Source organism: Danio aesculapii, chromosome 22, assembly GCF_903798145.1.
Source record: "Danio aesculapii chromosome 22, fDanAes4.1, whole genome shotgun sequence".
Taxonomy (NCBI): domain Eukaryota; kingdom Metazoa; phylum Chordata; class Actinopteri; order Cypriniformes; family Danionidae; genus Danio; species Danio aesculapii.
In genome coordinates this window covers 6,215,928-6,232,905 of record NC_079456.1, presented here as the reverse complement: position 1 = coordinate 6,232,905, position 16,978 = coordinate 6,215,928, and the positions used below count along the sequence as shown (strand labels likewise).

General features: G+C 35.3%; 2 protein-coding genes across 2 annotated transcripts in view; both read left to right on the top strand.

The window, feature by feature from the left end:
* The first annotated feature begins 1,720 nt into the window (after window positions 1-1,720).
* LOC130216673 (uncharacterized) lies at window positions 1,721-15,020 on the top strand. The gene is made up of 9 exons (XM_056448557.1): window positions 1,721-1,912; window positions 3,493-3,831; window positions 3,920-4,207; window positions 4,308-4,406; window positions 6,540-6,572; window positions 6,663-6,695; window positions 9,736-9,774; window positions 12,469-12,809; window positions 14,409-15,020. Exons 1-9 carry the CDS (start codon window positions 1,873-1,875, stop codon window positions 14,445-14,447), a joined length of 1,251 nt encoding a protein of 416 aa, XP_056304532.1. The 5' UTR covers window positions 1,721-1,872; the 3' UTR covers window positions 14,448-15,020.
* Window positions 15,021-16,070: 1,050 nt separating this feature from the next.
* The window catches only part of LOC130216674 (uncharacterized), a 12,155-nt gene continuing 11,247 nt past the window's right edge, over window positions 16,071-16,978 (top strand). Inside the window, exon 1 of the mRNA XM_056448558.1 lies at window positions 16,071-16,340. Coding sequence (XP_056304533.1) covers window positions 16,298-16,340 — 43 coding nt within the window. The 5' untranslated portion in view covers window positions 16,071-16,297. The remainder of the gene's footprint in view (window positions 16,341-16,978) is intronic.

Below are 16,978 nucleotides of genomic sequence, written 5' to 3'. Positions count from 1 at the left end.
TATTATTACTATTATTAGTAGTAGTAGTAGTAGTAGTAGTAGTAGTAGTAGTGATAAATTCATGTCAATTCGTATATGTTCATAGTTAATTTGTCTTTATATATATATATATATATATATATATATATATATATATATATATATATATATATATATATATATATATATATATATATTTAGTTGGCCTTTCTATGTGGAGTTTGCTTGTTCTCCCCACGTTTCCTCTAGGTCCTCCGGTTTCCCCCACAGTCTAAAGACATGCAGTATAACTAAATTGGGAAGGCTAAATTGTCCCTAGTGTATGACTGTGGATCTTTCCCAGAGATGGGTTGCAGTTGGAAGGGCATCGTAAACCATGCGTAAACCATCTGCTGGAGAAGTTGGCGGTTCATTCCGCTGTGGCGACCAAAGTTTAATAAAGGGAATAAGCCGAAAAGAAAATGAATGAGTACATATACACACACTTAAACAAACACAGACACAAGAAAATGTATTTTATTGTGAGTGTGTGTATATATATATACTATATATATATATATATGTAGAGAGAGAGAGAGACATATTTTACACACATATTTATAAATAGGCACATATTTATACATTTTCATAAGGTATAAAGATTAATTGGCATTTACATGTAATCAGTACAATATGTATAAGTTCATTGTAAAATATTTTTATTTCACTACTACTACTACTACTACTACTAATAATAATAATAATAATAATAACAATTATTATTAAATCATTATTATTAAATCATTATGTATTAGCATATTTATTTTGTATAAATTTATAACACAAACATAATATTACTGTCTTTAGTGTTAAACATTTTTAATGTTAAAATATATACACACACACACACACACACACACACACAGTTTATAGTACACACATATATACTATTAGTAGGCACACAAATACATATAGGTTACAAGTAAACCAATAAATGAATATGCAAAAAACTTGGCATATAGCACCTCCAACTGGGCATTTATTGAAATGTCTGTATTTTTACATTTTTTTTTTAAGGTCTGTCTTTTCAATGGTATAGAATATTTATACATATGCAGACGCATGACATATATACTATTAGTCTGTTGTGTAATATTAAAGACAACACGGTACAGTAATTAATTATGCAATAGCTCATTCAGTTCAATTCACATTCATTTGTATAAGGTATATAAAAATGTGTATAAAAAGTGCATTGTCTGTTCTTTGAAACAATAGGTTTAACAAAACTAGTATTGTATTTACAGGCGTGGGTGTCTAATACAAATTTTAGTATTTGCAGATAAAACATGCAGTAACTTTTACAACTTGAATAAATTAAAAGAATTATTTGTATCTAAAATCCTTGCAGAGGCAGGCACTGTCTATACATAGGTGGGTCACGTGAAGTCTTCATAAAGGACAATATTTCTGAAAAAAAACAGAAATATATTGTACTCAAACGATGGCACTGTCAATAATAATCAATGATGTACTTAGATTTCATGCTTGCAGCCCGTTTTGTGTCTTACATCAGTTTCATTTAGCCTTTTTCGTTTTTCAAAAAGGAACACAAATAAACACAGTCCCTAAGTTGAGCGCAAATAAGAAGCTGAAAAACGGAAGCGTCGCGGTTTTTAAGGTGGACCGCATAGCGTCAATAAGAAGCTGCGAATAAGAAGCTGGATTCAGCCTCGTCTATCACCACAAAAGCTGGCTGACAACTCGGATAAAATAGCCCACATTCACAGGTAACAGTGAAATTAGGCAGTTATTAACGGTCTTTAGCTCGTTTAACGATGGGACGAGCTGATCGACAGTTTTGAAATTCAACGGAAGGCAGACTGATGTGTTTACTCATCTGTGAGGAGAAATATGCTGTTTGTTTTGTTTTTCGTCCCGCTACTTCTGGATGGTGAGTAGATTTTACTTGATATTTGACGATTTGACGTCTGTTTGGTCTCAGAACTCATTTCTTTCTCAATCTCCTTTGCTTGTAAATGTCCAACGGGACGTAAAATTGGTTCTTGGAGCTGTGAAGACTTTAACAGGATTAAAATATAATTAGCAGGATGAAATATTTTACTCCAAATCTGTCTTTGACAGCAAAGATATTCACTCTCCACCTAAAGGTCAACTGTAAGGTTAATTAGAGAAGATAAACGCAAGTAAAAATGACAAAAGTGAACTGGATTTGAAGGCAACACGGTGGCTCAGTGGTTTGCACTGTCGCCTCAAAGCAAGAAGGTTGCTGGCAAGGACGTAGGTTTGCTCTTGACATTGGTGAGGACAGAGGAATACCACCCAAATCCCAAGAATGAATGAATATTGTTTTTGTTTTGTTTTTTGTAATATGCTTCTATTAATTATATAACTCCAGAATACTTATATAATATGAATGCAATTAAAGTATGTTATTAATTAATCATATTTTCATACAATTTATTAAGTTAAATTAAATAGTGTAGTTAAAGGAATGTTTATTAACTGATAAAGAGAGAGTTTAATAAAGACGTCCATTTATTTTAGCCATAGTGCAAATTAAACAATAAAACATGAAGCATTGGCTGTAGTTTTCTGAGTTTTTTCAACCCAAATTGGACATGCTACTCTGAGAGATTTAGAGAACTAGCAGGGGTCATATACTTTTACATTTAGCTGTTTATTCTGCAGTTAGTTTTCAGGTCATATTGTTTACAGACTATATCAGTCTGCTATAACGATAGACATCATGGACTCATTCTGTAGCAAACTTAGGTTTATGACTTACACATTTCGTCAAAAAAAAGCTCCTAATGTCCACCATTTTTTTGCTGCCACCATCCTCACTTGTGTGTGTCACACACCTTTATCTTGCATGGAAAATTAGTTTTGGCGCTGTTACTGTACATCTGAACACAGCTACAGCCAAGTCACTTGACATCAGGGAAAAGGACATCCAATCACAATGTTTATAAGTGTTTTGGGGGGCAGAACTACTCAAATGAATGTGATTTAACACTTTCTGCATGTCCAGGTTAATATTGACAACACAATTTTTTAAAGTGAATTAAATCATTGGTGGGGACATCTCAATAGGTAGTGGATATTGGTGGGGGACACAGCCCCTCCGTCCATGCTAAATCTACGCCCCTGGTTGCTGGTTTGAGTCCCGGCTGGGTCAGTTGGCATTTCTGTGTGGAGTTTGCATGTTCTCCCCGTGTTGGCGTGGGTTTGCTCTTGGTGTTCCAGTTTCCCCCAGTCCAAACACATGGGCGAATTTAATAAACCAACTGGTCGTAATTTATGGGTGTGAATGAGTGTGTATGGGCGTTTCCCAATACTGGGTTGCAACCGGCAGGGCATCCGCTGTGTAAAACATACAGTATGCTTGATATGTTGGTGGTTCATTCTTCTGTGGCGACCCCAGATTAATAAGGGACTAAGTGGAAAAGATAATGAATGAATGAACTGTATTTGTTCAATTGAAATCTCAATAACGTCTCTGTTCCTCAGGTGTGTTTAGTTTTATGGATGTAATTACATCAGTGCCAGTGAAAGAAGGAGATTCTGTCACTTTATACGCCGATGCTACAGAAATTCAGAAAGCTGATCTGATATTGTGGACGTTTGGACCTGACGGCACCCGAATAGCTCAGTTCAACAGAATGGCCAATAAAATCTCACTGTATGAAGAGATTCTCGATGGGAGATTCAGAGACCGACTGAAACTGGACAGTAAAACAGGATCTCTGACTATAAGAAACACTACAGTCACAGACTCTGGACTTTACAAACTGGAGCTCATTGGCGGAAAAGAGGTCCCACCCAAGAAATTCAATATTATTGTTTCTGGTGAGTGGTTTTGCAAATGCATTCAGTTTGATAGTATTAAATTGCAGTTTAAATCCTTTCATAAACTATATTCTTGCACGCTTTTCAGCTCCTCTGTCAATTCCTGCTATTATTAGAGACTCTTCATCCTCATCTTCATCAGTGCAGTATTGTTCAGTGGTGTGTTCAGTGGTGAATGTGAGCGCTGTGAGTCTCTCCTGGTACAAAGGAAACAGTTTATTGTCCAGCATCGGTGTGTCTGATCTCAGCATCAGCATCTCCTTACCTCTGGAGGTGGAATATCAGGATAAAAACACCTACCGCTGTGTGATCAACAACACCATCAGCAACCAGACCACACATCTAGACAAAAACACACTCTGCCAACCATTTAATGGTATGGTAGTGCCGACATTAGTCAGTAAATCAATGTTGGGCATATTCAGGTACACGAATAACAAACTGATATGGTTTCTCACTCTCCATTTTATCACCAGGTTGGTCCCCAAATCATATAGCATTGGTTTGTGTTTGCGTTGTGGCTGCAGTTTTGTGCGGATTTTACTTTTACCATCTACACAGAATGTCTAAACGAGGTGTGTTTCTTTCAGTTTTATTGCACAAATGTGTGTTCATATTATGGTAAATGTTTATAAGCGGTAATGAGAATAATATTTTTTGCTGTATTGCGATAATGAAAACTTTTTTTTTACTGTTTTCCATATTATGTAACGGTAATGTTCATTTTTCACAATGATAATGAGAATAATATATCGGTGCGTTACGGTGATGCGAAGAATCTGTTTGGTTACAAATATTTTCCATTTTATGGTACATACGTTTATTGTAGTGTTAATGAAACAATTTTTATGACGGTAATCAGAATAATAATAATGTTTTTGTATTAATGATAATTTTTTTCACAATGATAATGAGAATAATATATTGGTGCATTACGGTGATGAGAAAAATTATTTTGGTCAACATATTTATCATATTATGGTAAATATGTTTATGTTTTGTAGCGGTAATGATAATATTTTTAACTAATAATAAGATCAAATTAACCTATGTGTACTGACTGTCATGTTAACTGAGATGTTAATCTTCATCATAAAGATTAGAGAATTATATATACACATACTTGTAAGGTTGAAGGCAAAATTATTAGCTATCCATATACTTTCTCTGTGAATTTATGTTTAGAGAGTTTACTGCAACCGCCACATCCATAACGTTGGAATTGCTCAAATACAGTTGAAGTCAGAATTATTAGCCCCCCTGTTTATTCCCGCCCCCCAAAAAATATCTAGCTTAAAGGGGCTAAAAATTTTGACCCTAAAATGGTTTTAAAAAATTAAAAACTGCTTTTATTCTAGCCGAAATAAAACAAATAAGACTTTCTCCAGAAGAAAAAAATATTATCAGACATACTGTGAAAATTTCCTTGCTCTGTTAAACATCATTTAGGAAATATTTAAGAAAGAAAAAAAAAAAAATCAAAGGGGGGCTAATAATTCTGACTTTAATTGTATATATATATATATTTTATTTTTATTTTTTTCAAATACAGTAGTCAACATTTGTACTGTATCAATTTTTTTTTTCAAAATTAACAACTTTGATGAAGGGTCTGAACCACTTCAATTGTTGACTAGTGGATTTCCTACAGTAAGTGCTGTTTAACTGAGAGATTTTTTAAGAGACACATTTTTAAACATAATAGCTTTAATAACTAATTTCTTTCGTCTATCATGATGACAGTACGTTATATTTTAAAGTGGTTTTTTCTTTAGCCAATAGAAAAAGAATAAATTCTTAAGAGGCTAATAATATCGCTAATAATAATATCAATTGGTAAATATTTGAAAAAGAATTACAATTTCACAAGTTCAACAATTTCTCTTGTTGTTTTGATTGTTTTGCTGAGTAGTTTATGTTAATAAATAACTAAGTTGAAGAACTTAGACCGTTGTTTAGTTATGCTACGTTTCGTTAAAGTTACGAGTCATATTTTAATAAGGATCATAACACGGGCTAATAATTTTGTCTTTAAATGTATATACAGTTGAAATCAGAATTATTAGCCCCTCTGAATTATTGGCCCCCCTGTTTATTTTCTTCCCCAATTTCTTCAATTTCAACGGAGAGAAGATTTTTTTAACACATTTCTAAACATAATAGCTTTAATAACTCATCTTTAATAACTGATTTATTTGATCTTTGTCATGATGACAGTAAATAATATTTGACTAGATATTTTTCAAGACACTTCTATACAGCTTAAAGTGACATTTAAAGGCTTAACTAGGTTAATTAGGTTAACTAGGCAGGTTAGGGTAATTAGGCAAGTTATTGTATATCAAAAAAAAATTAGTTTAAAGGGGCTAATAATTTTGACCTTAAAATTGTGTTTAAAAAATTAATAACTGCTTTTATTCTAGCCGAAATAAAACAAATAAGAATTTCCTCAGAAGAAAAAATATTATCAGACATACTGTGAAAAAAATCCTTTCTCTGATAAACATAATTTGGGGAATACATATATATATATATATATATATATATATATATATATATATATATATATATATATATATATATATATATATATATATATATATATATATATAATTTAAAAAAAATCAAAGGGGGGGGGGGGGGGGGGGGGCTAATAATTCTGACTTCAACTGTAAATCTACTTGTTTATCTGTGTTTGTGTTCTGCAGGCAATAAAACATCTAATAAGAACAGAGAAAATGGTAAGCTATACTGTACAACTATAGAGTATACCTTGCTTGTGAATTTGTGAATTGGCCTTTAAATTAAATGCATGATTTTGGTTAAAACAGGCACAGTTCCTTTGTTACTTGTGGAGGCAGACGGTAAGAGATTGTTTAATGTTTTACTAAAGTATACCTAATTAAAATCACTTGCATGTGTGTTTTCGCAATGTGGTGAAGCCCATTAGTTCAGAAACGCTAAAGAAGGTAACTTACAAAAATACAGATGTTATTATTTGTAATGTTCTCTGAATAGTAAAATAATGAGGGGTTAATTAGATGCTTTTAATTAGTTTTTTTTACATTGAATAACGTTTGTTTTTTTGTTATGAGGATGTTAAATTAAACATTAAGAATGAGATACATACAAGTGTTGATTAAGTCTACAGATTAAATTTTTTTTTTGTTAAGAAACATTTTATGAACATTCTATGTTAGAATTATGCAAATGCTTCATTTAAATGATCTTTGAACCCTGAAACCACCCAGCAAACACAGGATTTCAACATGGCGTCAGATTTACGTTGTACCCCAACATCGTGGGATATTGCATTTTGTTTGGAAATGAAAATCAGGTTGACGTCAGACCCAACGTCAGGTCGACGTCAATGTCCAACGTCTGACAGATTCAACACAAAGTCAACCTAAAATCACCATCTAATGAAGTTACAGCTTGACGTTGTGTGGACGTTACCATTATGACGTCTATCAGATTTCGGTTGCCAAACCTGATGAATTTCACGTCAATATGACGTTGGATTTTGGTCACTTTCCAACACAACCTAAAATCAACCAAATTTCAACATCCCTTGACGTTGTTATTGGACGTCAAAATAACATTGTTCTTAGGTGCTGGTGTATATAAGGATATTATGCTGGAGTTTTGCAAATATTGTCAATTTTAAGGAACATTTCATTAACGTTATTATAAAGATGAAGTGTTAGACGAATAACTCTGTCAGAACCTATCCAGATTGTTGCCCAATATTTAGCTATAGAATATGCAGTAGTCAGCATTTAAAGTGGATCAAAACCCCTTTATCAACTTCAATAGGAAGCATCAACACCCATCCTTGTATTAGGACAACTTTGATTAACGTTTATGAATCACTTCAAATCTTACTGTAAGGTGAGGCTGGAGAGATAACAGGAGGAGCCGGTTTACACACTGTCCTCAGGTGAGGGTGTGACTGAGACAGAAAGCAGGGAAGCCCATATCAATCACTCAAACACACACTGTAGCATAAATGGCACAGTTATTTGAGAATGATTCATTTAATGTGCAGACATATTTTTCTTTGAATTTAAAATATTAAATATACATAAGTCATATTAGCACGCCAATATGACTGATAAAGTTTACTTATATAAGCTAAACATGTGCAAAGCAAAATTAAAAAATATACTGTATATTCTGAAATTTTATTTATTCCTGTGATTTAAAGCTTATGAAAAACTGTCCTTTCAGGTAGGCATGATCTGAAAACCCTCATCAGAAAAGGTTATTAAATGTATTTTTGTTTGATTGTTTCCAATATACTAAATTTTTTGGGTGAGTTTGATTTAGGATGAACAATTAACTTGGAAAAAGTATGCAAAGCATTAGAAGAATCTGTTAAATTTAGTAACAATTATGGAGTAAGTTTATATGGGCAATAGTAATTCATGACATTCGGTGGGCATGACCTGAAAAAGTTATCAAACATATTTGAGTTTTGTTTGATTGCTTTATGTTTTGCCTTCTTGTTAGGGATAAAGTACATTGAAGAGGTTGTTTTTGCAGAATAAAGCCCAACAGGTTTATCAGCAGCCCGAAGAGAAGCAAAACACTGTTAACTACTTCATTAAAATGAGTTGAAATAACACAATCTTTGAGGTTTTTTGGGGACAACTTGATTGTTTTATGTTCAATCCACTTAAATGTGGAACCTAGTATTATTTACAGTGATGACTACTTACCACAATACATTGTTCTGAGGAATAATAGTTTATTAATTGTTTTATGCAACCCAGGCTCATTCTGAGAATGTAGTCCCGTGGACGTTTCTGGAGACTGCGAAAAACGTAGCCGGGGGTACGTACGGGTGCATTTCATTTTTTTAAGCGAACGCTGCGGGGCGGTGTGATGCCATTCCTTTCGGCGCTTGCCGGCTAGCCGCTCGCCTCCGTGTGGAGGGCTTTCCCGCTGCAACCAGTTTGTCCGGTTAGCTCTTCGTGTACTTTGGCGGACTTGTGGCGCAGAGAGGGCCTAACCACGACAACGACGACCGGGTTCGAGTCCGGGGAAGAGCGGTTCCAGAAATCAGGTAAGAAAACAAAAACAAAATCCAAAAAAATGAGGCGAACAAGTTCATCACAGGGTGAGACTGTGGTCAAAATCCGAAAATGTGGTAAAAATTAGACGAGGGCTTTTCTTTTTCTGGACAGCTTTTGTGAATCGTCGTTGGTTGGGTTTAGGGACGGAGGAGGGTGGGTCAGCCGATTGGCCGGTCGCACAGACAATCATTCTGTCATTCAGGCAGACAGGCGGAAGGTCGTTTGACAGCGGCCTCTAGCGGGTTACACGCGAACGGCGCGGGAAAAAGCGCGCACAGTGGCCTCTCGCGGATTCACGAAAACAAAAACTGCAAAAATACGTACCTCCCTGGACGTATTTCGCGGTCTCCAGAAACATCCACGGGACTACGTTCTCAGAGTGAGCATAGGTTTTATTAAATGCTAAGCTGACAGAAATGAAAACAGCTGATGGAGTATACACTAACATTATTCAGTCACAAAACAGTCCAAAATAGCTAAAAAACATTTTTATCTAGGATGTTATCATAAGTCATATTAACATACCAATATGACTTACACAGTTTGCTTAAATAAGCTAAGCTAAAAATCTATAAAAATATATCTCAAATTTAATTTATTCTTGTGATTTGAAGCAAAAGCTTCTCAAGATAATGTCACACTAGCTGTGAAATGGTGAAAATTCTGCTTCGCATCACAGAAATAAATTGCGTTATACTAACAGTATTAACAGTTATCATGAATCATGATTTAGTCATTTTGACCTTATGGCATATTTCTTTCAGAAAAATACAGTCTGTTCATGCAAATCATCATACAGATTGATATTTGGGTTTGTTTTCAACAGGCAGGTGCACGTCTGGTCAAGAGGAAGATGTAGAAAATAGTAAGTTACAGCACAACTGTGAGAGACTGAGAGGCAAAACCAGACTTAATGAGCCCTTTCATACATCCGGTGCAGTGCAGTGTTTTTAATAGTTTTAGCTGTCGTTTAGTAGTTTCAGGTATCATTTTCATGGCCTACCATATTGTTTAAAGAGCAAAAACCTCTTTCTGCTCCTCACACTTTCCCCTATCACATATACTATCCTATATAATCAAGGTAAAACCTCCTACCCAAAAGTGTTATTAAAAAAAACATAAGCACCCATCTGTGCACCTATAGGTGAGCTAGTCTGAAAAAAGAGGTGTGTTTAGGTGCCTTATTGACTCATTGCTAATTTGAACCAACTGAAATAAAGCACACCGCTGAACCATATAATCAACGGCACATTTTTTAGTTGTTGCTCTTATTTAAAAAGCGCATTAGGCAGGTCCAAAAAGCATATATACATTGCTTATGACTCACACAGGGATACGCAGCGGCACACAAACATCTTCAAATTTGAAAAATGTAAGGATTAATATGTAAAGGATTATCACTGTCTACATGAATTTAAAAACCGCTACCTCATCCCACACATTTTTCACCCCAGGGAACTATAGTGAATCTGGCTCATTCTGTTGACATTACGCCCAAAACACACCCGTAACTCATTAAGAGAATAAGGACAATCCTTTAGATCATGCGCCTGGTATGCAGACTGTTTTTTCCTTCCCCTAAAATGGCAAAAATGGCATCCTGTGAGCTGTGCTTTAGATTGGACAGCAAGAATGCAAAATATTTCTACATGAGATCCCACTTTATTGTGGGTTAGAACTTTAAGAATGTATTGTGCACATCACAGACTGGAAAATGAAAAATTATTAATCAAACACCGGTCCATGCTACGAAACGGTTGCAGACCCCAGCTTTAGACCATGCACTTAGGCCATTAAAATAGACCCCAAAAAGCGTGACAGCCTCTGGACAATAAAGGACCATTAGAGTCAGATTGAAGCTGAAATTATTGCCAATGTGAGAAAGTGAAACTGAAACTAGAGCAAATGAGTAATGGTGAGCTCTTTCAAACAAGTCAAGCAAGGCTGTAGTAAGAGTTTGACCACACACTGGCCTACAACTACAACACATTTTTATGCAGTGAGGTATTATCACACAGAGATTAGACTGGTGTTTTTGGTATTATTAAGCAATTAAACCTGTTTCGTGTGGGAGATGTGGGAAGAATAAGGAGTTGCTTTATGGATGTAAGCCCAGTTTTGAGGTTTATTGTCAACCAACGAGCAATCCCAGTAATAAGAAGAGACTTGTTGGATCATGTTGACTAATTCACATGGAATTTGGTAGGCGTGACCTTAAATCCCTCATGAGAAAAAGTTATCAAATGTATTTGAGTTTTGTTTGATTGTTTCCAATATATTAAATTTCTTTTTAGTGATTTTGGCTTAAGATGGAAAAACTAACTGTTGAGTTTAGTACCAATTATGGAGTAATAAGTTATAAATCAACCTTAAGCACAAGCTCTTTGATTGGTCAGCTTGGTAGCTGTCACCAGTGTGGGCGGGACCGAAACCCACGCAAACCCGTTGGAGCAAGTGTTTACAAGTGTGAAGACTCGTGAAGTAGCTCTAGATGGAAACTTTTGTTTTGTGTTTACCTTATGATTTAAATTATTGCATGTCCGCTGGTTCCTACCTCTGAAAGAGCAAGTTTTAGCTACTTGTACATTAAGGTAGCGTTCAGAAAAAAAAAAAACCATGAAGAACCATGATACAGAGGAGCATAATAACCTACTGCCAGCTAGCGTTTCGGAAGTGCAGAGCAACACAAAGAGCATGCCGAAGTACAAATGCAAGGCAGGCACCATGGGTCACGCCGATCACTCAACACAGAAGTATAAATCAGCCTTTAAGCTTATATGGACAATAGTAAGTCATGAAATTTGGTAGGCATGACCTGAAAACACTTATGATAAAAAGTTATCAAACGTATTTGAGTTTTGTTTGATTGTTTCCAATATAGTCAACAATTTTTTTGGTGCGTTTGCCCCATGATGAAGAATTAACTTGTATTTTCAAACTATCAGCATGAGAAGGATCTGTTGAATTAGAAATGTGTCGGGATTTAAATGTAGGGATGTGGCGATGGATAATAAATTATAACCGTATCAAGAAGCCCCCTGGTGGCCAGGAAAGAAAAAGAAAGAAAAATGAGAAGTAGAAGAAAAATGGCACCAAGGTAGATGTAATTTTCTACAATGCAGAGTAAAAGAGGTGATAAAAAAGGTAGAAGTCGGGTCTAATAGTTTAAAGTAATGTAATAAAAGTTAAAATGTGTAAAGTGAAAGTATAAAAGTGAAAGTGAAAGTCGTGACATGTGGCCAAGTATTGTGACCCATACTCAGAATTTGTGCTTTGCATTTAACCCATCCAAGAGAGCACGCGCACACACGCACACAGTGAACACACACTCTGAACAGTTGGAAACCATTTACCTGGTCAATAAGCACCGTGTAAAATCTTACCTAGAGCAGCAAAAATTATTGTAAAACAGCTTATGCTTTTATATATATATATATATATATATATATATATATATATATATATATATATATATATATATATATATATATATATATATATATATATATAAAAGACATTCCAGTTTCATCTGAAAAAAATGTTTCTGTTTGTTCTCCAGGTGCGTTTGTGAAGGAAGATAAAATCACGCTGATGCCAGTGATTGAGGGAGAAACTGTAACACTACAATCCAATGCTACTGAAATGAGGGAAATCGATCTGATATTGTGGAGTTTTGCCTATTTCAAAGGATGCAGTAGTGCTAACTTTGCTACCATAGCTACTCTGAATAAAATTAACTCAAATGAATCCATTAAGCAGTTCAAAGACAGTCTGAAACTGGACCACACGACTGGATCTCTGACCATCACAAAAATGACAGCCAAACACTATGGATTTTATAAACTGCAGATCATCAGACGAGGACAGATGGACATTCATACGTTCAGTGTTTTTGCTCATGTAAGTAGACTGAGTCTTTCAATATATTATTTGTTTGAAAAGCGATAATATTGGGGCATCACAGTGGCACAGTGAATAGCACGATCGCCTCACAGCTAGAAAGTTGCTGGTTCGAGCCCCGGCTTGGTCAGTTAGCATTTCTGCGTGGAGTTTGCATGTTCCCCTCATGTTGATGTGGGTTTCCTCCGGATGCTCTGATTTCTGCCACAAGTCCAAAGATTGTCCGTTGTCCGTAGTGTATGTGTGTGAATGAGTGTGTGTGGATGTTTGCCAGTGATGGGATGCAGCTGGAAGGGCATCCGCTGCAAAAAACATATGCTGGATAAGTTGGTGGTTCATTCCGCTGTGGTGACCCCTTACAAATAAAGGGACTAAGCGAAAATAAAATTAATGATTGAATGAACTGATAATATTGGCGAGTGGATTAGGTAGATAAAAGTCAAAATACTACTTTTTTTTGTTAGTTTCGGAAACCCAAAGATAAATTCATGCAGTTTTATGTCGGCCATTTTATCAGAGTTTCTAAATTTGGACTAAGGAGAATTGGTCAGACTTTATACTTGATTGTATTTACTAACATGAGCTAGGAATGAACAATACATGTACATCATTTATTAATCACAGTTGAACATTTACTAATGCATTATTAGAATCCAAATTCATGCTTGTTAACATTAGTTAATGCACTTAACAAGAACTGACAATGAATGACTGTATTTCATTAACTAACGTTTCCAAAGATCAATAACTACAGTAGTAAATGTATTGTTCATTATATTAGTAAACACATTATTAACGTTAACTCATTCATTCATTTTTTTTCGGCTTAGTCCTTTTATTAATCTGCCACAGCGGAATGAACCGCCAACTCATCCAGCATATGTTTTACGCAGTGGATGCCCTTCCAGCTACATCTCATCAATGGGAAACATCCATTCACACTCATTCACACACACACTACAGACAATTTACCTTACCCAATTCTCCTATAGCGCATGTGTTTGGACTGTGGGGGAAACTGGAGCACCCAGAGGAAACCCACGCAAACACGTGGAGAACATGCAAACTCCACACAGAAATGCCAACTGACCCAGTCGGGGCTCGAACTCTTGCTGTAAGGTGATTGTACTACCCACTGCACCACCACATCACCCATTAACGTTAACTGATACAACCTTATTGTAAATGGTTTTGAAGCGAGTTGTTATAAGTATAATTTAATTAGGCAGCTTGATGGCTCAGTGGTTAGCACTATCCCCTCACAGCAAGAAGGTCGCTGGTTCGAGTCTCGGCAGGGTCAATTGGCATTTACAATTTGGCAATTTCCTCCGGGTGCTCCTGTTTCCCCCACATTCCAAACACATGTACTATAGGTGAATTGAATAAACTGAATTGGCTGCAGTGTATGTGTGAATGAGTGTGTATGGGTTGCAGCTGGAAGGGCATCCGCTGTGTAAAACACATTGCTGGATAAGTTGGCGGTTCATTCCGCTGTGGCAACCCCTGATGAATAAAGGGACTAAGCTGAAGAAAAATGAATGAATGAATGAATAATTAAATTATTAAACACCTTTTCTTGTCTTCTATGCTTGTTTACAGGTTCCAGTGAAAAAAGAGCGGAGACTATGCAGTATATAAACACTGAAATATTTTTAACAAGTAAATAATCGCAATAACAAAAACACGCCATTCACGAAGTGTTACAAGTCTTAAAAAAAGTGTGTATAAATATGTAAATATAAAAACTTTCTTAATTTTCCTGCTTTTAATAAAATAACTAGGGTTAGAGAAATATTAACTGACTCGAACCAAAACAAAATGTTTTAGAGATTGTTAAATCAGGGCGACACGGTGGCTCAGTGGTTAACACTATCGCCTCACAGCAAGAAGGTTGCTGGTTCGAGTCCCGGCTGGGCCAGTAAGCATTTCTGTGTGGAGTTTGCATGCTCTCCCCGTGTTGGTGTGGGTTTCATCTGGGTGCCCTAGTTCCCCCCACAGTCCAAAGACATGCGCTATAGGTGAATTGCCATAGTGTGTGAATGAGTATGGATGTTTCCCAGTAGGCTACTGGGTTGCAGCTGGAAGGGCATCCACTGTGTAAAACACTTGCTGGATAAATTGGTGGTTCATTCTCCTGTGGCGACCCCTCATGAATAAAGGGGAGTAAGCCGAAGGAAAATAATAAAAATGAATGTTAGATCTACCTCATGAAAATCCATATATGTTCATGCTGTTATGTATAATTGTAAATATATATTTATATAAAAGTCAAATACATTTTGGTGTCTTTTAAATTTACATAAGTGATGTTATTTGTATAGAACTAATGTTGGGAAAATGTGTAATGTTTTAAATAACTTTTATAAAAAGATAAAATGCCAAAACATGGGCGAAATAATGTTTGACTCTGTGTTGCACATATATTTATAAAAAGTAGTTCATATCTAGTATACAAAAATGAAAAAATAAAAAGACTAGGTTACAGGTTTTTCAGTGCAGTTCAATTAATGTTGTTGTTTTTTTGTTGCATGCTAACTACAGTATATTTTTCAGTAACACTTTATCTGTTGATTTCAATGTTTCAATAAACTTTGAATATTGTTTTGTACATTTTCATTACATTTTATGATCAGTTTTAATATTTATTTCGTTTTTTGTTCAGCATTCAGCGAATGTCTGAATGTTTGCTGCCCTCTGGTGGAGAATCTACAGTTTAACTCTCATACTGTAAATGAAAGATTTCGTTTTCAGTACTCAGTGAGGTCTGAACGTTTCCTGCCCTATAGTAGAAATTCTACAGGTCAAGCTGTTTTACCAAACTAATCTCAATTTAAGGCTTTTTTAAAATATGAAAGTTAAATTTCAACCTCATATTTACAAGAAATAAACTATTTTAAAACAATTGTCTGACACTGCTGGAAATTTGCATTACTGGGTAGTGAGTTAAAACATTAAAAAAATTGTTTATTTTTAATGATAGTTAAATAGCTTTTCAAAAAATGGATAAGAATATTTATCAGTTACAAGAACAAAGCAAAACTGTCATATACTGGAAAACAGAACTGCGACATTGCATACAAACTAAAAAGGTTTGCGCTGATTCTTTCGATTTACTCTGCTGTAGTTTACGTGAATCTCGTTGTTTATTGGTTTGTTTATGTGAGGTGTGCTGCTGAAAGTTATGTTGTTGAACTTACTGGACTGGTTTTTCTCGAACAGTAATGCAGATAAGTTTTCCGCCTCCAATGAGACAGACAACACTCAAGAACATGGCTCTTAAGAAGAAGAACACGATATTCCCATTATTTAAACAACTAATTCATTAATTAATAATGTATCTTTTCTTAATCTGAAATCGTTAACATCGAGTTCGCGACGGTGCGTTTTATAGGCTAAAAAGATTTAAGACTAATAAAGAAACTAATTAGCATATTTACCAGAGTCGACCTAATAATTAAATCACAATTTATATTAATATCTAAATAAAAATGAAGATCTCCGATTTATTTTTATACGTTTTGCTTTTGAAAGGTGAGTGCTTTAAATCATTTTCTCTTTCACTTTGCTCAACATTCTTTGCTTGCAAGTTCGTTTTGTAAAGATTAAAGACTAAAGCAGGAGCTATTAGAGTATGGGGTTCCATTTGTGCCAAAATTCCCTTGCATGCTTTCTGCTTTGTACCTCACATTTGTCCTCATCTACTCTCATTGCCCGCATGTTGAAAATCAGCATTGTTGAAGTACATGTTGTTTGTTGATGTCGTCCTGTCGGTTTTTCTCTGTTTTGTACTGTCATTTTCTATAGGGTATTCTGTCATCTGATCTGTTGTCATCTATTCATCTTAACTGCCATCCTTACCGTTGTATATTCTGTCGTCCTTATGGTCATCTGTTCTGTCGTCCATACTGTCATCTATGCTGTCGTTTTTATATTGTCATCCTTACTGTCATCCCAACACAATCTCACGGCAATTCGTTACTTTTTGATTTAGTGGCTAATTCGTATGAATTCGTACGATCTAATTCGTACAATTCAATACGATTTGCTCATCCCCCAATGACGGTTGGGTTTAGGGGTGGGGTTATTTGCCACTCCTCCTTTTTAAAATCAGACAATTTCGTACGACTGAACTCGTACAAATTCGTACGAATTAGCCACTAAACTGACAA